Consider the following 23,657-nt stretch of genomic DNA (forward strand, 5'->3'; position numbering starts at 1 on the left):
TTCTTTCCTGTATTTTCCAGGATTCTGATCCAGATTTATCACGCCAGGCATTAGGGTATAACTGAGGTTCCACAGTTTGCCCCAGGCTCCCTCCACAGCCATCTCCACAGATATCTCCAAGTGGACGATTCACAGAACATGCAGGCTGCACAGCTCCCTGAAGAAGACTATCCTTCTCCATCGAGTGTAAAGGCACTCCAGGACAAGCAGGATCCTGACTTGGAAGCTTCACCTGCATTCCTAAAGTTAGGTGAGATGAAACTGAGCCTTTGTGTATACTCAGTACAAGCTGCCTCCCAGCTTCCTGTCTTCCAGGTAAATTTCATATAAATTAGTTGTAAAACATCAATTTCTTGTCTAAGAAAGCCAAACAAAGGCAGATTTTTAAAACAGACCTGCATTCATTTGTCTTGTTACCTGTGGTAGAATTACCACACACACAGTTTGCTAGGCTTTGAAGTCATGTCCTGTAATAGTTCCTAGTTTTTCTCACTTAGGTCATACGGCATTCTCCTGTGCAAAACTCCCAACATGCATATCCATCAAAAAGTCAGACGTTTAATTGCTCTACTTGGACACACCAAATAAAGGGCTCCCAAGCATTATTATTCTACATTGTTTCAGGCACATAGAAAGAGCATTCTAAAAAAATAAAAACAACAGAAGAAAAGCTGCTACTGTAATCAGCCATGATTGAAGGCATTTCCTGTATTTTGCTATCAAACTGGTTGTTTTTTCCATTACATACTAAGTGAACTTTAGTAAGGTCAAGACACCAGAGAAAAACACGATCAGAATATCTTTAATCAACTAAAGTTGAGTACTTTAGTCTCTCTCTTTCAGATGTTCAGTCCTGGATCTCATCCCACATCTTCAGATTTCTTCCTTAAATCGTAAATACATAAACCAGATCAGTTTGAATTTATGATTTAGACAGTTGTTTTCAATGGCATTTAACTTGTTAGCCTTACACTTCCCCTAGCCTAAAGGTCAATTAACCTCATGCTGTGTAACAATACCAGTATTATTTTAGTATGTTATAAGTCCAACAGGGGAGGCAGGTTTTCATTCACAATCACAATACTGAGCCAAAAACTTCCCTCAGTTGGAAGTCTATCATTTCCATCATGCTGCCTATTAACACCAAAAGTAAGTTCTGAAATTACAATTAAACAAAAGTCAAAGCTACAATAGCTTAGGTTAATTTGATCCAACCCTGTACATGCCATACTGCTGTCACACTAAATACAATTTTAAGGTATATAGCATCCCTGTCCTGTGCTCTGACCCTATTCCTTTTCTAGACAAAAAGTCTTTTTTTCTTCCACAAATGACAAATGACATTGTTTTATTTGTTAATGTAACACAAATGTCGACACCTCCCTCGGAAATGACCAGTTCCAAGCATATTGTTGACTTGTTGAAGAAGGAAAAAGCATGCCATGTTTTGCCAGCAGCTACTAAGAAAATGCCATGTTTTGGTCCAGTTTCATTACATAAAGAACAAGACCAGCCTGCCTGAATACTGCTGTGAGACCGAAAGGCGACTCATCATCCAATCTTACTATTTACCTACTGAATACAGATGCTCACAGTAAAGGCCACTCAGTACCAGCAGATGGTCTCCAAAGCTCACCTTAAGTCCCGTTCTTCCTTGCCCCCCTCTGCCCCCTTCCTTTTCTAGCTTCAAAACTTTAGTAACTGCTCTCTTTCAATTCAGCTGTGGTTGTATATCAAAAGAAAACTAATGACACTCACATAAATCCCCATTTTCCAGCCAAGGGAGCAGACCTTCCACATACCTCAAGATGAGAACACACAGTGAAGATGAAGAGCTCTAAAAATACTACAATCTGCTTGTAAAAGGTAGCACAGATCTTCTATATCCTAACTAATGCTTATTTTGCTTCTATCAGGAACAGACAGAACCACCATTAGGGTCAGTGAAATACTGAAAACATGGTAATGCTGAGAACATACTTCACCACTTGAACAGATATTCTTTGTCTTTCATTCCTTCCAGAAAACTCTATACTCTCTGTAAACATTTGAAGAAGATTTAAGAAAAGATTTTACATGGGTCATACAATAAAATGGCCAAACATAGGTGATTGGGCGTACATCCTTAGCAAGCTGTTAATGCACCAGCTTGAGCCCACATTCCAGTGTCTTTTCTGTACCACCCAATGTCCTCTGCAGCTTTATGATGTCCAGAATGTGCAAATAAGAAAGGCTGCTGAAGGATTTTACATATGGTGTTTCTTTTTATAAAAGAAACAGATTTATCAGAATTCTCTTCCCTATGTTCCCAAGGGTGTCCTTAGCAGGGAACAAACACAGCTCCTAGCAGTAAGCAGGCTCCTGTTAAAGCTTCAAATCATGTCTCCATGGAGAAAAATGCTTTCTTAGTCAGAAAAAAAGAAAAAGACCCTCTGCAGTGAACTTTTGTACAGACACTGATTTTTTCCAACCTCACTTTGGTCTCAGTTCAGCCTCGTGGATCTTTTTATGGAAAGGCTTTCCACAGAGTAGTGCATGTAATATTGCGTAGAATGGACTAAATAAATTATATAGCATAAATGAAATGATGTAACTCAGCAAGAATGTTGTTTCCAACAAAATGTTTACTTATATGGAATCGCTAAAGGAAGGACTTCAATAATTTCTGCTTCTATTCTGATTTAAATAGCAGAGTTCACATGCCTAGACATCTTTTTACTCAACCACGTGGTCTGAACCTGGGAAGGATATGTAGGCTATCAATTTAAAACCTTTTCTAACCCTGCTGAATTTATCAAGGATCAAACCAGCAGCAGTCAACAGCAGTTTAACAGATTTCTGCAGATATTCTTGTAAAAACAGTGAGTTAAATCCATTTTGGTTTAACATTCTAAAAGCATTCTGTTATACAGATAGATTTGTCCATTGCAGAATTCTGTAGAGCTAACAATTTGCTATTTTATTTGATAGAAGATTACTGCAGTAAAGGGATTCTGGCAAAAAAACACAAAATTCTTCTATTTGTCTGTAAAACATGATGTTTGAAAAATGGGAGTTGTTTGCCCTTCCAATGTTGATCTATACATAAAATAAACTCCTAAATGCTGCTTCCAGATGTAGATGATGAAAGTTTGTGCTTTGTACTGATGGTTCCAACTCCAAACCCTGTTTCAGTATGTAATTAAAAAGGGTTATATATGTTACTAGGGTTATATTTTATAATATACTCTTTTAAAATTACAATTGTGCAGCCAAATCAAATTCCTTTTGTCCCCCAGCCTCTGCCAGAACCTGCACAAATGTTTGTAGAGAATCTTTAGTTGTGCAGGAAGTTTCAGTTCTAGGATTGTTTCAAATGCAGCTCCTGAAGCCTTCCCCCATCTCCTCCAGAAAACATGTGCTCAGGAATGCTGCTTTGGCTGTAATGCCAACATATAATATCATCAGTTAAAATCTACTTATCCGAGGCACCCTACTATTTTTAATTAGCAATGGAAAGATGACTCATGGGTTATTCACATGAAATAAAACATAGCATGACTTAGGAAATTTACAGTGTGTTCACTTTTCCCAACATCAAGGTTAGCAGAGTGCTATACCAATTTGCCTTCAGCTAGGGAGAGAGCGGGTGCTGAGAAGGGCCTCACTGATCAGCCAAAATGACAAGAGAAGCAATTTGGAATACAAGATTTGGGATGCTAAAATATGACTTTCATCTCTAACGTTTGGTACTTATTGGGTAGTCATTGCATATAAATGCAGACTTCAGTAGGATTATAATGTAAACTATTGACCAAAGTGGGGTGTTCTTGAACAGTTTTGTCAACATAAAAATACATATTTATATCTTGAGCCTGAGGAATTATCTTTGTAACTTCTACGTGCCCAGCCACCAGGCTCTGTTTAGAGACCTGCTAACCAGACTCTATGCTCAGATAAGATCAGAAATTATCCTATAAACCTTCCAGATAGTTATGTGGGCAAACACTAGCAAGAAATCTAATAATACAGCTTACAGAAGAACTATTCTACATAAAGTTTCATTAAATTATAATGCTCAATAAAGTCTCTTTCCATCGTTCTGACAGCCTTAAACTAAGCATACTGTGTACAATTTAATTCTATTGTAAAATTGCTTTGCTCTTCTGGTGTCAGAAGGAGTTTTTACTGTAAATGAGAATCATGATTTTTAAAGAACCAGTCTCTTATACACCGGATAGCTCATGGACAGAGCAACTTCTACCCAATCTGCAGATGTTTCAAGAATCATAGCCAAATCCTTTTCCTCTTGGGTCATCCACAGAAAACCAGGACTTTTGTCCTACTCTGTGTGCAAGCGTACCGCTTGCTCTGATCCTGTGAAGGCTGGCAAAATACCCACTCCTTTCTTTTGTGTATTTGCAAGAAGTGAAAAGAGAACCTTCCTAAAAGCCAGTGTTGCCCAAAGCGTTTCCCTCGCCTCCACTCAGGGCATTTCTCCCTTTGTGGAGACCAGCTTACAGGGTTTTGGCAGAGACAATTTCAACCGGCTTGCACTGGAGTGCTTTCAGCTTTGTGCCAAGGGCTACACTGCTGAGCTGCTGGCTACTACCCTTGTTCACAATCTGAGGATCCCTTTATGCTATCAGGTATTTTAAGACTTTCATATAAATGAGAATCAGGGCCGCTTTATAATAGTCATGGCCCCTTTGGGCCTATTACAGATTATCAGCAAATGAACTGGCACACAGTTCGTAGGCCTTTTTATGTCCTCAGTATACAGTACCATAAACACTCGCTGTCCTCTTATTGGCGGTTAAGTTTAGGCAAATATGTACTCAGGCAGTTTCTTAAGTGCATATTATTTTTGTTCTACAAGTACTCCTTCAGAGCTGTTTCAGATTTATTGATGTTTGGAAGCTTTTAAATATCCATTACCCACTTAATTGACCATAGCAATTCCCTCTGACTCATTACTTGTGTTTGTTAGAATATATTTAGGCACTTTTTTTAAATGGGTGTTAATAGACCATAGGATCTCCCTTGGAAACCCTATAATAAATCAAGTAAATACCTGGTGAAGTGCTATAATGTTTATTTGTTACTACTTAATTTTATCTTTAATATCCCATGTTTTGAAGATATAAAGATCCTCATTTCAGGTTACTAGTGACCAAGCTCTTTGGTTGTCACTGCTTCTGTATTATCCAGTTTCATATCAGGACGCACCCATACCAGCTGCTATATTGGGTATCTACTGTCAAAGCCACCCCATCCTTCCCTTCCCTTTTAGAGGCAATCTAAGACTAGAATACCTTGTGAAGAACACTTCACTGTAACTCTCAAATCCACATTAAAAAATGTACACAACTGTATGCATATTTGCATTTGACTTGCTTTGAAGAATGGTATTTTCTGTGACTTCTATACGTCAGCAGAAGGAAATTAAAGTCAGTAGCAAAAAGCATACCTGTATAAGTACTGGCATTATTTCTGGCCTCTCCCTTTTATTTTGTTTTCTCTCTCTCTGCTGTTTCACAAGACTGACTACTGGAAACAAATCCTAGTAGAAGGAGGTAAGAAGTGGAGACCCATATGGTGTGCACATTGTGAAGAATTAGTACTGCTTGGGCTTCTCCCCATAACCTGGATGCTACTGAAAGAATTTTTTTGTATCCAAAACATTATATCCCAAACATAAGTGGTCCTAGGGGGTCAGTTCAAAGTGGTCGTGGTAGGAGAGTGTCTCTTCCCTGATACCATCCATCCTGGGGTGTATCACAGTGCAGAAACCACACAAGCTTCCACATCAGTCAAAGTTGGCCTTGGCCTTGATGCCATTTTTGCTTAGCCCTGCTCCACATCTGCCTCCTCCACACATCCTCAGCGCTGCAGATATGATGAAAACAATGTATTTCTGCCACTGCCTGTTGCTCTGGGCAGTTGCTTCTTTGGACTCTTTAGAACACTGCAGCCAAGGAGAGGGGCCAGCGTTACTTCTGACACAGGAAAGCAAGTCAAGAGACTTGTTACTGCTCTGGCCATGTTGCTCCTCACCTCTGTTCATTTTCAGTACAGTCGTGGCCACCTGATCCATTCTGTTCTACTTTCTGATTCCCCTGGTTAGACTGTACCTAGTCTGTCCAAGGTCCTTCTGGTGTAATCCTATTTATTCTAGTAGCAATGGAGATTTTAATGAACTCCCAAATATGCTGGGGTTCTTACTACTTCAGTTCATCAAGCCATTTTAGTTAACATCCTGGTGAGCAAGAAACACTATTTCTGTTTCCTTACATTTGAGTACAAGCTGTCAGCCAAAGAGACATTTTTAAAGTTTTCAGAAGCGTCAGTGATAACCCCGTTGTGTCAGCTTTCAGATTGGCCAAACTCTCATTTTCCACAGCCTTTTGCAAGGGTAAGCACAATAGCATGTAGTTTTTAATAACAGTGCATTCTCAAATGTGATGCTTTTCTATTCTAAAATAAACACATTTTCAATCTAAAAAGTCAAACTGAGGTCCCAAATCATGCAGGAAGCTGCACACATCATGCATATGAATAGTCGTGCACTGAATCAAAATCAGCCTATGGGTAGGGTGATCTGCATGCAGAAATGTTTGCTGGTGCAGCGTCTAAGTGATAAGCTCTTTTGTAACAAGGAGGTGGATAAGGGGGAAGGAGGAGAAGTGACAAAGAGAATAAATGCAAACCTTGAGCCCAAAGCAGAAAGGTTATGACTGAAAGCTGGAAAAAGTTGTACGCAGATGACTCTACTGAAGTGTATCACCCAAATATTCTTTAAGGTTGTTTAGTATTTTTAATACCATCATTTTAAAATTCCAGTAAATAGTTTTTTGCATGTTTTCACCCAACATTTTGCATTACTCTCCAACTTCTCTGCTGCATCTGAAGAGCACAACAGAATCTTTGTGAAACACCTATCACCTGAGAACCACGTTTGCTGCGCACTTCTCTATTATTATGAAACTTTGGCAGACACACTCAATAGCATGCAAAGAGGCAAAGTCTCACCCTTAACATGATACCGTTTCAACATCCACTTTCACTGGGTTATAGAAGTATTTTCCAGTGTTTGAAAACAAACATGACAGAAGGGCATAGCAAAATTCACCCCTAACTTTTGTCTTTTAAGAACAGAATCACATTTAGGAGCACTTTCAGATTTTTAGTGCACTGTGAAACAAAAGGCATTCTCTTTCTGCTGTTAGAAACTTGTTTGAAACTGGTGTACATGTTTCTGTAGAAACAAAGCCATGCCTCAGCACTTTAGGAAAACCACAGGGACTGTCTTGTGTCAGTACATTTCAGTTTTACATGTGCTGCAGCTCTAGTGGATTTTTTATTTTGTGCATGTTTCGCTCAGTTAAAATCTTCTTATCAAATGCAGAAAGATAACACACATTTCTTCCTGTTATAAAATAAAAGCACAAGCATCAATCATCTCAAATCACTGACATTCACCCAGAAATAACAACAAATATGCTCTGTAACATTTCTCTGCTATTATCTGTTGAGAAGCACTGTCGCCCTTTCTACCGAGCACCGGAACATGGCTGCCCCCAAAGGAATGTAAACTTGGCATTAACCCTGGCAGATTCCCACTCCCCACCCTCTCTCATTTAACATTAACTCACTCCTATACTGTTATCAGAAGGTAAAGGTCATAGCTTTATTTACACAATACAGCACTATACAAACGGTCATTAAACAAGAAAATCTTGCACCAAATAAACATGAGGCAAAAAAACAATGCTGACCTCGCTAACGGGAACTCCCCCTGGAAGTACCTTGTCATTCCCCATATGAGGTCAATGGTGCTGGTCTATCCTTCTAAATATTAACTGCTCACCACTGCTTCTCCACATACCCAACTCCCACACAAGAGCCAACTAAGGTCTTTCTTATGTTCCAAACCCAGGAGAAATTTAGAAAGCATTCTACTGCTGGCAAGACCGCATGGTTCATATCCTATTCCCACAGCCTTTACTCATCCTTCCACAGCTGGAAACCTTGTCAAAGGCTCTCCTATACGACAGCAGCCTTTAGCACAATACATAAGCTGGGCAGATGGCAGGGTGGACTCCCTCGGTCCAAATGCCAGAAGCCTGGGAACCAACCCTCCTTCCTGCTTCTCATCTCCCTCAGCCCCGCTTTTCTCCACCCCAGCCCACTGCCTTTTCCTGCGGGGAAGACATCCTGCTTATTTATGCATTTCATGACTGCTGGCCTGCCTACATCCAGCAAGAAAGAGTGCAAAGAGGGCAGGAGGCCACCGAGTAAAATCCCACCAGAGCTCATGTTCAGTTTGGTAACTGGAGCAGAGCACAGCATGGTTCGAGCCCAGGGTGCAAACCCAGCCAGGAGCACTGGTCAGGCAGTGCAGCTTGGGCAGCAGTCCCCAGAGACACTGGGACTCAGACACACACACACGTGCTGCAGGACAATTCACTCCTCACTTCTGGCTTTTACTGAAGTTGATGGAAAGAGCTTGTTGCTTACTTACTCCAGAAGCAAACTGTAACTTCTCTGTAGCAGACACCTGCAACGGGTAGTTTACGTGGGGAAGGGCTTGAGTTCAGGATAGTCCCATGCTTAGGTCTGAATATCTTACATAAGGGTCCAAGGTCTTTCTTGCCGTCCTTCATGGACCATAGCTCAAGCACCAATTTAAACTGTTTAGACTTGCAATAAGATGATATTTACATACTTAAAAGCAAATTTAAGCCAAAATGCTCTATGGCTAGTTTTGTACTTTAAAAGCAAAAAAAAAAGGGGGGGAGAAGGAAAATTTTATTTGGCTGCTGCCACTCAGAAATAACACAGTAAGGTAACTTGGGAGAATGACGACTTTTAACAAGTTAACCACTGACCATGCAACATTTTCATCAGTGTAAATATAACTCCTTGCCACTCTGCCAAGGCTGCACTGAATCATACAACCATCAGTGAAGTCAGACTTTCTAAATGTTCTTATTTCACATATAAACACGCTAATGAAAGTGCTTTTCATTTTAGGTAGTAGTTCATTCCGAAACACTGGTGTGTGTTGCCCTGATAAATGGGAATGCTGGGAAAACTGATCATCCAAAGAAAAATCCAGTTAGTGTTCAAACAAGTTGCTAGAGTATTTGTGTGTGGAAAAAGCCCGGAGGTATTCAAGGATTTGCCTCAGCATATTTATATTCACATTGTCTTCAATTCAGTGTTAATATATCCTTCATCACAACCAACATATTAATTGCAGAGTGCACAGAAAGCTGCAGCAAGTTACAGGCTGGATTATTATTTCATATTGCGGAGGAACATTATGACCCTCCGTTATGAATGAGGACTCCCCCATGACCAGGTGCTGTATGATTTGAAGGCAACATCTCACAGACCTTACATTTGAAACCAAAAGAATGAGTTAATCCATAGAAGGTGACACTAATTTCCCAGGTAAGGCATTTTTCATCCTCTCAGGTGAACTGTAGCTGTGTACATAGTTTCCTTCTTTCATATTTCAGACAGAGCACCCCTTTTAACCACCTGAATGGTCTTGGAACGCACCAGAGATCACATAACAGACATGCAGCTACTGGTCCTTCAGGTCTTCACTGAAACAAAGGTTGTAGCTCACAGTTATTCCCTAAATCATGTCAGAACTGGGGACACCAGCATTTATGATAATGAAGTGGTACCCTATTCTAGTGCTGGTGTCCAAGCCTGGGGAGACAGAAGTTCTTTGTATGTATTTCAGGCCAGAGTGCGCCACTTGAGTCACCTCACTTGAACTCCTACAACAAGAGACAGAAACACCCACCAGATACTCCTGTCCTCAGCCTGACAACCGCGGGTGAACATGCAACATTTACACAGATCTGCAAAAAGTGCACAGGAACATTGCGTCAGTACAAGAGGGGAATATGGAACTGGTAGTTTCTATACCCTGTTTGTCGCAACTTCTCTACATGACAACATATATGAAGCTGACAATGACTGACTTTAAACACAATAAACTCCAGGGACAGGTGACAGTGAACATAGTCCACAATCTTTCATCACTGAGTTCAAAGTGCAGCTCAGCTCACAGGCAAAACAAGATTCACAGTCTAGCCCTGAATTCCTGAGGCTTGCATACATTTTTTTAAAGCAGTGCAATTGCATAACACAAACAACAACTGCCAGAAACTGTGACTGAAACTTCTCTAGTGTCTGATTGACTCTACTTGTATTATCAGGCCCCAGCTTGACATGTGCCCAAATAGCTGAATGCCAGATGAGAGGGAAGGTGGCAGGGATAATGCAAATATTTTTATCAAGTTGTTGAAGTGTTTTTGACACAACAACCGTAACATTATACCCTGAACAATGCCACGCTGAAAATTATCCTGAAGTTTATCTATCATACAAGATGCATTTAGCAACAGCAGCATCTTTATATATAAAAACTGTGAGACTCACCTTTATTTCCAACATAAACTCGATAAACAGAAGAAAGGTACGTAATTCCAGTGCACACACAGATAACTGGACAAGTCTGGGAACAAGTGCTGGGCCGGTTGCACGAATGTAACTTACAGAAGAATTTCTACTGCCAAACAGGAGTTAGCTTTCTCTTTGAACTTCAGGGGAAATGAGGATAAACTAGCTATTATAAAAGATGATCATTTAGTATCATCATAGCGCTTTCTAAAAATCTAACCAACAAGCCAAAGCATGAGCTAAAGCTAGTTATTTACTTCCAAAAATATAACTGTGTTTAGCTCCAAACAAATACTTCCACATACATGGCTGAAAAAAGATCAGAAGGTATAGCAGCTATTTTGAAACCTCCATTCCCATCAAACATCTTAGTTTATTTATATATTCCCCACTTTCCTTGAAGTATTGCCCACACAAGCAGCATTTCCCACTTTGGAGAATAACCAGTAATTTCACACCACAGTGTTTTTTTCTAGGGATATAATTACACAGAAGACAAGTATTCTTTATTAAAATATCTGAAGGCATGTTAGGTAGTTATGACTGGTAGTTATTCAGGAGCATAGGTTTTCTTTTCTCTTTTTCCCCCCCTTTTCCTTTCCTTGTTTGCCAGCTAGTAAGAGCTTTGTGCATGTAAAGGAGTGACTTGATCCCAATGCATTTTTAATGTTGTAATAAATGATGCAGTAAGGTATGGAATAATCAGGCTGAAACTCTTCAGTGCAAGACAGACAACTATTCTAACACATGCCTGACATCAACAAATGCATTCTGTCAGGGCCTGGCACACTATGAATGATGACATTTCCTTATGGTTAATTCTTTTAAAATAATCTTTAACTTCTTCCTTCTACTTGTATTTTATATAGTAACTGGGGTATACGTTTTACCAATAGATGAAACTCCTATTAACCCCCAGTTGGGCAAATGAGCTATTCTTATGGACATAACTATGACCAGACCCAAAAGCCTGCATCAAAGCAGAGTACAACTAAATCTGTTCCTAATGGTGTTCCTGTTGCCTTTTATCATTTCTCCTTTCATCCTACAACTCATGTAATTTTTTATCTTCTGCCTCTCTGATAATCACCCAACAAAACACGCCATTAACAATTTTAAGTTTTACTATAGCATGCCAAAGTGATGTCAGCAAAGTCTCTGGATCAGAATTTGAGAGCACTTTACTAGGTTTAAATTACCACACATTTTCTCATCAGAATGACACTTCTCTTGGGATTGCAGCATTTTGATGATAAAATATCACAGAAAGAACGCAGGCACACGAAGCAATTCAACGCAGCTAAAAGCCAGCACACAGCAGAAGCTACATAAAAGACAATGGAAAAGAGGGAGAAAAGAGAGGAGAGAAAGAGGATGTATGTCAAAGGATGGGATCAGCAAGAGAAGAGGCAGAAAGAACGCACACTTATATAAAGAAGGGAAAGGGAATTTTACCAATTCTTTCTTGCCGGATCACAGAAATCACTAATGCTAATTACAAAGTGTCTAAACTCGTTTCCAGGAAGAGGAAATTAGCTCAGATCTTTTTATGGAAACAAAATCCTTCACTTCTTAAAGTACCAATCTTGTCTGTTTCCCATATGATGGATACTTGTAAACTCTGAAGCTGCCATGTTCTACTATCTAAACGTACAAAAACATAGCTTTGGAAATAAATGCAGACAACGAATAGGAAATGTGACATAGGTAGCAAAGGTAAGAAATGTATTGGATTTTCAGCATTTGAAAACAAACCTATGCAAAGTGGTAGGGCTGAAAGTCCAACCCAGTATGCAAACATTGTACTGGTGTTGTTAAAAGATGGAGATTAAGAGCTGCAGCTAGCAAAATAGTTTTCAAAAGAAAATTGGATTTTTGACTGAAAGATTGCCTTCACAGAGATTTCTTTTGCAAAGAAGATGCAATATCCTGCTGTTTGCTATGTCTCTGGAAAGGAGACTCCTCCTCTGAGAAGTTTCTCTTTGAATCCAGTTGGTGGGAAAGCCAATGGCTTCTGTAGAAGTTACCATTCAGTCCTGGTTACTAAACGTCTAGAATTCACCTCTTTCAATTTCTAGTACTCAGTCTGAATCTAGGGATGTGGCAAATTCCACATTCTCATCTTGATGTTTCTGCTCAAGACATCTGAAATTGCATGTCCCTGAGATAACTACCCCAAATCAAAACTGATAAAATGAAAGAGGGTGAGAAGAGCAAGGGAATAGCAGAACTCAGTTAGATCCACAGAACTCAGAATTTTTAGTAGACAGCACAGAAATGTATCACAAACCCTGTAACGCATGCTGCTTGTGAAAGCCCAAATTTATCACAAGCAACGACAGGCTGCTAAAAACAAATAAAAAGATAGAGGAAGGGTGAAATGACAAGATAAAGGGCTTAAACACATTAACATCTGAGTGAAAATTTTCAAAGTGATTCCTTACATTTAATAATAAAAGCCTATCCCATAGTCATTCTTCACTACAGTGCAACAATATGCACTTTTGTGTGTATGTGTGCATGGGTGTTGAAGATTAGAGATCTGGGCGGGGGTGAAGGCAGGTTCAAATAGATGCAGGGCACTTGCAAGCAAATCAAAATTGCCTTCAAAGAGCCACTTCCTGCTGGTGACTAAGCCTTCACCCAAACAGGCAAGAGGAAGGGGCATAAGTAAAGCATTGCAAACAACCATCCTGACTGTATGCAAGTGGAGACAACTAGGACAAACAAACTCAGGAAGTGGCAGGGAGTTAGAAACCAAGAGGAAATCTATGGCACAGAGAGGAAAGTGAAGAGATTGCGCCGACCCGCAGAAAGGTCACCTCTGGGTCTCACTGTGCCAAGCTTTTTCAAAACCGCTTTATTTGGACTATAATACAAAACTGGCACACACAGCTGGCGGCTGCTGCAGAGGCTATTCAAATGTTAACATTCTCAATGATAAACAGCCAAAAAAAGTTCTATGTAAGCAAATTGGAACAAACAACTAATCTAAATCTGGTTGCTAAGAGACAGAGGATTTCAGCCAAAACCAGCCTGAAGCCTCAAGAATACTTTATTTTTGATCAAAAAAAGTACCTGTAGATGACGCCATGTTGGTGAAGAAACATGAGTGCTGATGTGACCTCTGCTGCATAAAAGCGGGATCGAGGTTCGTCAAATTTGCGTGAGCGCTGGATTTGAAACATTAGGTCTCCTCCATTTACATATTCCATGACGAAAAAGAGGCGGTCCTGAAATTAATTAAACAGTGCTATTTAGCTAATTTCTTTTAGCAACACAAAGGACTGCTTGAAGCTACACTTTAGGTGACTGGAGCACTTACGTCAAGAAATTAAAGAAACAAATGCTACAATTCTGAAAAGGGAAAAGCTGACAACCAAAATCCCCCAAACCTACAGAGGAAACGAGACGAGTCTCAAAGTGAGAAACAAGAAAAAAGGGAATAGAATCAAAGTGCAGTAATAAGCAACACAGACATAAATCTTCTCACATAAACAAATACAGATGGAATTATAATCAATTTTATATAATAATGGAGAGACTTAAACAATGCCGCTTCTTTTAAAGTTTAGCCATAACAATGAAGAGATAAAGTCAATTCTGCTAACTACTGCCAGGCTGCCAGGTGAATTTCAGGCTCTTTTTTTCTTCTCTTATCTTCTACCAGCTACTTTGTCTGCAAAGCATCTTTCCCAAATTATGTAAAAACAAATTAGGATTGCTAAACTATAGAAACCAGTGCTGCCAATCTCAAACACTTACATAAGACTTTCTGAATTGCCTCACCTCTCATAAGACAATAAAATATAATTACATTATTAAAATACATATCAGGTTATTTTAACTTTTGTCTGATGCATCTCACTTCAAAGTTTAAGATTTCAAGTTTATTTCTATGATAGAGAACTAGAAATGAACTTTACTTGAGAACAGCAACTGATTCTCAGGCAACCACCCCATTTTGGTGTGTTTCAGAGAAAAGAACCTCAAAAGTAGCACTCAGTGAAATAGTCAGTATTAAGAACATCAGTAAATTAAGTGTGTGCTTGGCATATTGAACCATTTATGGTCTAAACTGGTAATGTAGGTAAAGACAGAAGCAAAGAAATGACACACCTCCACTTGATATAATTTATATCCTATTTTTTGTAAATGTTTCTTATAGATTTTCATAGTTCTCTCTGATCTATACCTAACGGTCCTGAATTGTCAACTCTTTGCCCATTCACCCTTGGTCTGAAGCCTAATTTACATTATTTCTTTACTGTAAATCATCTACACCTATATGCACATGAGTTTAGACAGAGGAGGAGGTAATTCCCATGTGACGTGGAGAACAGATCTGTGCATATACTCCTCACTCATGTGACACAAGCATTTCATTCTCTGGTCACACAGTACACTGGTATGTAATCATGGGACTTTACCAAAAGAAGCCCCTCTCCAGCTTTCACATCACACTGCAGTTAGGTTGCAGCTGATGGTGTCTGGTGTGCTGGACTGAAGAAACGGAGACAACATGCAACATTGCTTTGGACAAACAAAGGCAACAGAAGATGGAAGTCAATTAACCTCCTCCAAGTGAATCCAAGCCTGCAGATTACATAGTTTATACATATGAGTCCAGAAATTCATAAATGTTTGCCATTTGTCTTTAATCATCTACTCTGCAGCTTAGATTCAAGGCACAACACTTAAAAATAACCTTAAACTTAAGCGTGTGCATTAATCCTGCTCATTAAGTGCCTAAATGTTATACTTATCAGGCATGTTTCCTGGAGGAGGCTAGAAATGTTTGGCTGACTTTTTGCTGATTACAGAAAGAGGATGCAGAAAAAAAAAACCCTTGTGCCTTTCCCCCATATCTTGGGAACACAGAGACTGCCAGACTGGATCAAATTCAGGATTCAGGTGGACTGGCATTCCTGGTAAAACACTGCTAACAACTTTGGTACATTTCCCAACATTTTTCTTACCATTCCCTACTAAGGAAAACCTAGTGCAGAATAGCATCAAAACTTCTGGCTGTATCTTACACCCAAAAGAGCATGTCTTTGGAGCCATGCCTTTGTTCTTTTTGTAATGCTCAGCACTACTGATGATAAACATTCAAAATCATAGCACAGATCTCTTGACATTAGTGTAGGCTTTGAATATAACCTTTTTTGCAACACCCCTAAGAAGACGCAGACATTGTCCTTTGTTACAGACTGAGTATTTCTGAAGAGCAGTTTGGGTACAAGTGTCCCTTTGCAACACAGGCTGGGGAGTGTCTGACAAACATTTGGCTAAAGCAGCTTCTCCTAACACTTGTTGAAATTGAACCTTACAGTGCTATTTTAACCTTTGCAAAGTCAACAGTCCCGATGTGAGTAGGCACAGCCAGGAAAAGGAAACTGCAGTTCCCATTCTCCTGAGCAGCCATACTCATTCCCAACATTGCTAGCTTTCTGCTGCACCCTTAACAAATATAAAGCAAACAATGCTATGCCAAGCGATTGTGTGGTGTCTTGCACCTGTGATTCCCTAATGGTGATCCTCAACTTGCCACTGAGCTGAGTGCTGCTGCTCCCAACAGTCATGCCACCACTCTGCCAACTGCAAGGGATGGTGTAAAACCCCTTCCCCCCAAAACAATGCAAAAAGGATGGTTGACACAATTGCGTAGATCAGGGCCATTTCCCAACGTGTCAGGATATACACTGTATCATTTTTATATTAAATACTCTATAATCAAAGCAGAACCAATGTTTTTTGTGACACCAAATGACTAATTGCTGATTCTAAATATCAGAAATTGTATATAGCTAAAACTTCAGGATCTTTTACTTTGGTTCAGTCCTTTTTAGAACATTTCCAGTTTAGCCAACCAAAAATTTAACCTGGATTGTTCAGCAGAATGTCTTATCATTAGACAGTCTGAATGAAAGCCTTAGGAGCAGCTCCATTCCCAGAGCTGGAGAGTGCTAACTCTCCTATACTCTTTCACATCTTCCTTATTATGCACATCCTATTCTCAACTGGAAGGGGTATTTCTGGCAGATTCTTCAGCTTAGTTGACTACCTCTTCAAAAGCATACCTCCTAAAACCAGAATTAACAGCTCAGTGATTGAAATTGCTCTGTTGTTGCATTTCTGTGCTACACACGGGTATTTCAAGTTACTTTGCCAGCTTTCATGGTTGCACATTTCAGCTTCCAGATGAGAATTCACAGGTAGGAAAAAAAGAAAGTTTGAAGAGTCTGTTCTGTTTGCAGTGAGTCTCGGAAAGGGTTTGATTTTGAGAGAAGAAAAATACTAATTCACACCCACTAACATGGAGTAAACAATAAGATGCACAACATGCATATACACAGCAGGCCAGAGTTTCAGCATTAGAAGGTACCATCTCTTTTATGAAATACATTCAGTCCCTATGAAAACCGCCTTCTTAAAACCACTCTCCGGTCTTTTTTTGGTCAGGACAATGACATAATCAGCTGTGACTCAAATTTATGTGAAAAGAGGATGCAAGAGACTAGAGAATATTTTATGAATATGAGCTGAGATCGGTTAAGTTCATTTTTCTCCTGTTTCCCAGAACCTCAACAACAACAGACACACTACTTCCCCCCCCCACACACCTTTCATTACAAATTAGTGATCAAAATAGAGGTTCCTAATCCTCTGCGTATTTCCTTTCTATCATAATGTAAGCATACACACAGAGTGACCCAATAAGACCTCTGACCTCAGTGCAGAGAGGATTTAATCTTGAAATAGTAATTGTGAAATAACTGTATGCTGCCTGATACATGCATCTCACCACATGTGTCACCAGGGTATCATATTGAAGTGGAGGAACATAAAGTGACTGCTCTAAAGAATTATACACTAAGGGACAACACAGCATTTACTCAGTTAAAAAAGAGATACAAGGTATGACTTTATCATTGATTGTGTTCCAAGAGAAAATTGAATGGGTTTGGTTTGGACTGCATTATTGTTGGACTCAGTTTTCATAACATTTGAGAAGTATGTTTTGATGAACAAAATAAATGTAAAGCAGTCCTGGGAACTCTTTAATTATATAAACTGAAATAAAAGGCAAAATCACAAACAAAGACTTTAGATTAATCCTCTCTTGGCATCTATAAAGCAAAAAAGAAGTACTGCAAAGTAAACTAATATGTTTTCTGAGGTAATTAGTTTCTTTACAGGGTTTATTTTAGCCCTTAATCATACCTTCTTTTCCTTGAATTTCTCAAAAGGTACGGTTGAATGAGAATACTTAAAATAATAAATGGAAAGAAAAACAGAGCAGAGAGCATGGGTAAGAGATTTGAAAAGCAAAGTGGACATGAAATAAACTGGCTAGAAGTCAAGAAAAAAAAAGTTCAACTTCGCTCTGTATTTCCCTAGTATTTTCTGACTATAAATTTAACTACTATACTGGAATGCCTGTCTGTCTTAACATCTCTATCATTCCAGCCTCACCTCTTGATTTTCTTAATTGAGATAGTCTCGTGCATGCTTTGTGTCTTCATCAAAACTGGACTCCAAAAGCAACTTCTTGTCTAGTCTCTCCCTATCATTATCTGGAGTTCCCTTGTCACTCAAACTAGAAATCTGGTTTCATCTTTTCTCTCATTTCACCCCTTTGATTATGCCCCAATTTCATTTCTCATCCTCCTTGACATTGAAAATAGCTCCACAGTAAATACTACCAACCAACCCTTCATTCTTTCTTCTGATTATTACCAGAGCCTTCCTTCTTCAAAACCATTCTCTGATTTTTAGTTTTATTTGCATACCTTTTTGTAGACATCAGCCTATATATATATTATGTGCACTCAATGCCAGTTTATATTCACTTTTTTTTTTAGACATTATTCCACTGGATAGAGCTTCTACCTTTTGTTTCTGCTAGAATAATGTACATGGTTTTTATCTGGAAAAGGGGGGGGTGATTTCCAAAAACATCAATGGTAATAAACTCTCAGGACGTAACAGACTCAGTTTTTGTGAAGCTCCTTTTTGTGAAGGTGTGATTAATGACCAAGACCTTCCTAATAGTAAGACCAGATAATCTTGCCAATCAGTTTTGATTAACAGATGACACTAGAGAGTCTGTTACTTGTTTACATGTGGAATAATACCATTGTTGAGGAACAAGCTTCTACGTAAACCCTGTATTAAAGCTTAGACATGGAAAGACTTTGATGTATTGTTTATATTATTTATTGTGCAGTCTGTAAAAGATTTTTTCAATTGTTATCAGTCATTAACCTGCCTGTCCTTTGTTCGTTTTCCACTTAAAATCTCATTAACCTTAGATTGCAGCTCTAAGACAATCCATTGACAGACATAAGGCCAAATACAATTATCACTGCAATCTGAAGAATACAAACTTCTTTTTCCTTTCCAACGAGGAAAGGAATACCCTACCACCTGGGGGACCCAATATGCACCCCAGCACAGCCTCATTACTGAAATACTACAAACCAAAAAGAAACTGCGCTGTCTCCCAGCTTCAAATCTGACATACACATCCATGCTACAAGCCTCAGAACAAATCTTTCCACTGTTATTTTTTTGTCTCCCTTTGTTCTACTCTTACAACACTTAAAAACAGTGAATTCAGTAAAAGTATCAAACACAGACTCCTCAATAAATAAATAAAGACAATAAGACTAAAAAAAAATCTTACTAGTGCACTCCAACTACTATTTTTTCCTTCATTTATGTTTTCATACAACTAGCTGTGAATTAATTCTTCCTAGCTCATCCTAGAACGATTCTCATTAGTTCCCTAAACTAACTTCTTTGTGTGAACACATTTTTTCCCCCGAAACTCAGAAAGTATATGAATTAGATTTCTCCAGAGGCTACTGAAAATATCAATGAAATTATTCTATGTGTATTAAGTACAGGTAAATTTAAATGCAGAATAGTTCATGTTCTAGTAGAGCAATGTTACATAATGGAATATGTTCAGCCACCAAACTTGTTGCAAAACAAAAGTAAAAGATATAACTTCGATTGCACAAGAAGTCAGATAAATAGATCACCTTGGTATGCTCTGTAAGATGATATTTTATTCATATCATGCATGTACGGAATTCTTTTCCAGCTAGTACGAAACTGTGATTACTTAACTCTATTTAAACAGGATGCTCAAACAGTTTGTTTTAAATTACCTAAAACTATAGCAACTGTCCCACCCCTCAGAACTTGAATAAACATTTCCTGCTTCTGATGGAAATTGCATAGGCACACTGTATACAAAACTGTATGCAAGCCTTCAAAACCCCGAGCAGAAGAGTAACCAGGATGGCAGATTCATCTGCTACAATCCCACCATAAGGAGGTACAAATACAAAACCAAGAGAAAACCCAGGTTCAATACTAAAGAAAACAGCAAAAAACTCTCTCCTGTTCATTTGATTCCTTTTTGAAGTTTACAGTAACAATCTTCAACAGGACACTACGACACCTTATCTGTCTCTGATTTCAGTGTTTATACGCAAGGCTAATTGTGTTGTTTTTCCTGTTTTGTACCAGGCGTTCATGGAGTTCCAAATAAGAAGGGAACATTTTCTAAGAATCACATACTTCTTGGAATAAATGCCCTGCACATAGGAACTGCTATCTTTAATTTCACACAGGATATCTGCATCTTCCACCTAGCAAAAACTGCTCACATTCAGATTTTGTATTAAAGGATGTTTTTGTCAATCAGACACGTCAAATTTCTCTCAAGCTGCTGAATACTATTATAGCTAGGGACTTGCCCTGTATTCAATTTTGAGTCCAGTTTTTGCCCTTGAAAGAAAGAACAACCTCAAAGTTAAAACACAGACAAGAGAGTCAGAGAACCACACAAAATTGGATAAAGAAGTCTTGCAAGGTCATCTAGCTTATCCCACAAATGACAGGCAGGATCAGCTGTACCTAAGCCAAGGGGAAGTAACCTTTTCAATGCTGCAAGGCAGTCTCTGGGCTCTACGAGACGGTCACCTAACTGTAAACCTTAACAACCCTGCTGAGTGAACTGCATTTGGCCAGAAAAGACCTAGAAGCAGAAGCCTCTGTTAGTCCGGTCTGCTGGAGGGCAGGTGGGTTTGTCTGTACTCAATTGCAGCAGAGTCTCTTGCTTTGCCAGAAATGTTCTCTTCCCCTCTCAGTCCCCTCATCATCATCATCATAAGCCAGTATTGAATTGTATTCCTTGAACATAATCTGCGTCACAGGTCAGAAAATTGCATGAGTTCCTGAAATTATTGTGATCAGCTATTAAAAAATCACCTCTGTTAAGCATTCCTTGTCCTCCACTGGCAGTCTGTTTCAGTACTTACAGAAAATTCCATTGGGAAATCTTTCCACTGCTGCAACCCATTTGCATTACTTATTGTGCCTACCTTACTCAAAATATCAATTCCTAGCTGTGCTGAAAGTTGCACGCTACCGCCAGAGAAACACTTCTGTGCATTCCACCTTTGTTTCTTATGCAAAGAACTGATCCCTGCTTTTTCTTGATTTTACAAAACTGATCACAAAGTATTTCTATTCTGTTTGCAGAGACCCCAGACATCATGTCAATTGAAAGCTTGTGGGATAAAAATCACTTTTAAAGGCCTGAAAATGGTTTCAAGCAGAGCTGGCACTCCTTGAGACACTGGAATGATTCTCAGAAAAAAATCTCTCTCTCCTATCCTACTATATCCTATCATGTGAAGGGCCAGAAAAAGCTACACATTAGCTTCCAAATAGTGCTTTCAGAAACAGTTCAGAGGTTCTCAAAACCTTGACACTGTATTACTGTAAAGATCTGCACTGTAGCGTTTACTCATCTATAATGTGAGTCACTGGAAAAGGGTTTTTAAGTAAGATGTTTGTCTGAGATCTCTAATCTTCATAAAGCAGACTTGGTATGTCGCTTCTGCCATGGGAGATTTATGTTGCCTCTGTGTGGAGTATCAATTGATACTGGAACAGAATGGGGTTTTAAAAATATTTTTCATGCCTTTAACACATCCCATCGTACTGTTTCACAAGGAAAATATGGCTGGTGTATGTACATCGAGATAAAGTGGCTGGCTGGGGGTGAGGGACTTACAATGTGCCAGCAGCAGGTCACAGCACTATGGAAATTACAATTTAGGATTCAGAGCAGGAAACATTTGCCAGGACCTCTGAGACATCACCTATTCTTTCAAAAAATGTCAAGAGATGACTAGGTTTTACCTAGACTGGCATTCAAGAAGGAAGTCTTGTTTAGTGATTTTTCCAAAGAGAGATCCAAGAACACTCTAAAGCTGTCCAAAATGAAGAGAAGCCAGCCTGTCCCAGATTCATAGAAAGGGGAAAATTGTACCATTTAGTTATCCCTTAGCACTAATACTTCTAGGAAAGCTTAGTTGTTCCTAATCCACATTACTGTACCCATCAAAATTCACTGGCTTCAACATCACTTTTAAAATGTACAGGCCTTCGTCTGTACCATACATTTTAGAATATGATAAAGGATGAACATGAATAAAATCTATACCCTAGAAGCTGCAACTAACAATAATATACATATCAGAATAACAAATGAAGGTTACATCCGCTACACAGGGCTTTTTACTGTGCAATTTACAAATACCTGATGTTTGAATACAGGCTTCCTACTGTTTTTTCAGATAATGAATTCTGTCAGATTACTATCTGCACCAAATTCAGTATGCATTGGATTAGTTGGTATATCAGGCTCATCCTAGAGCAAGTAAAAAGGGAATATGATTAAAAATGTCATTAATCCTGTTCTTTAAAAAAGGTGAAGTTTAGACTAATTCAATGTAGCATAGAAACAGCAGGTGGAGAGTTGTCAGCCTGCTGCCCACAGAGCTGTCAGTTTATCCACTGAGAATATGACATAAAATTCTAGTTCTACTTCAGCTTCTTGAACAGACAAAAATTTCACATTAATGCCTAAATATTATCATATGAATGCAAACATTTTATTTTATTTCTTTTAAGTTTCTTCCCACTTTAAAAAAAGTAGGATTTTTGTGGGGTTTTTCTCCTCAGTTACTAATGGATATTATGCCTTGTGCCTATGTGAATGTTTTCTGTGACACCTGTAATACAATATCTAATGTTCTGACATAGTATCTACACTGTTCAGTGGTGAGATTCTCTTTAGCTCAGATAGAGTTTAGATCAGGATTAAATTTTTAATGCTCTAATACGTGGAATTTTTTAGCCGAGGGCATGCAATGAAAATGCAGAACAAATCAAATCCTTGCCATTTCATCAGCTCCTACCATCCAACCTTAGAATGAACTGAAGCACAAAGACTTCTAACTTTGGGAAAGTCTTTAACTCTAAATGATCCTGGAGAAATTGTGCTCTGTTGTTGCTGGATGTTTCTGGGAGCTGGTGCAAATCTTTCAGTCTGCCCCAAGCTGCAGTTCTGGTAGCCATGAGCTTCACGGTGAGCTCAGGGAAGAACTGCTGCTCCCTGGGACAGCAACCCTGATCCTTGTCTGCTCCCTGGAAACCTGAGCAAGCCCTGAGAGCAGGGACCCTAGAAGTGTGCGCTAGCTGGTGTAACATGCTCTTTATGCCCTTCCTCTCATACAAAGGAGAAATAAAACTGGAATCCTCTGCAGAAATGGTGTGTTTTGTAGTTCAAAAGGGGTATCAAGTAGGAAAAGCTTCTCAGGCCATTTCCCTAATACCTGTATTTGATGACAGATAAGCTGTGGAAAACGCCTTTTATGAAATTCTTTGATCTCCTCTTCTTTTGCTGTTGTTTGGAAAAAAACCCTGTTCTGGTGAGATAATTTTAAAGACCTCTCATTTAATGGCCTGATGCACATGGCAGAAAATTATATCAAGCCTGCAAAATGTCATTATGCAGAAAATGTTACAATGTGCAGGCAGCTATTAATATTCCTTTGTTCTGATTCTTATAGGAAAACATATAAACACAGTCTTCCATTTAGAACTATGTAGTTTTTGAAGCCACTTCAGAACTTCTAAGAACAACTTTGAATCTGTTTGTATGCTACCAAAGAGCTTAGACAGAGACAGCACATGTCCTAGGTATCTCCTCAGCCCCTAAGGCTGGTTTTTGAACCTTTCTTGTCTTTATAATTCCCATTTTCTGTCTGGGCATCTAGTTTATGTCTTGGAGCACACAGGGAAATGCACGGGATGCTACA

At 39.0% G+C, this 23,657-nt stretch overlaps 1 protein-coding gene across 1 annotated transcript in view; it reads right to left on the reverse strand.

Annotated features, from left to right (window-relative positions):
• The window catches only part of PRKCE (protein kinase C epsilon), a gene marked incomplete at both ends in the record, with an annotated part of 282,775 nt that overhangs the window by 34,930 nt on the left and 224,188 nt on the right, over positions 1–23,657 (reverse strand). The window contains one exon of the mRNA XM_080615806.1: positions 13,543–13,697. Coding sequence (XP_080471932.1) covers positions 13,543–13,697 — 155 coding nt within the window. The remainder of the gene's footprint in view (positions 1–13,542; positions 13,698–23,657) is intronic.

Source organism: Psittacula echo (genome assembly GCF_963264785.1).
Source record: "Psittacula echo genome assembly, chromosome: 4".
In the NCBI taxonomy this organism is placed as follows: domain Eukaryota; kingdom Metazoa; phylum Chordata; class Aves; order Psittaciformes; family Psittacidae; genus Psittacula; species Psittacula echo.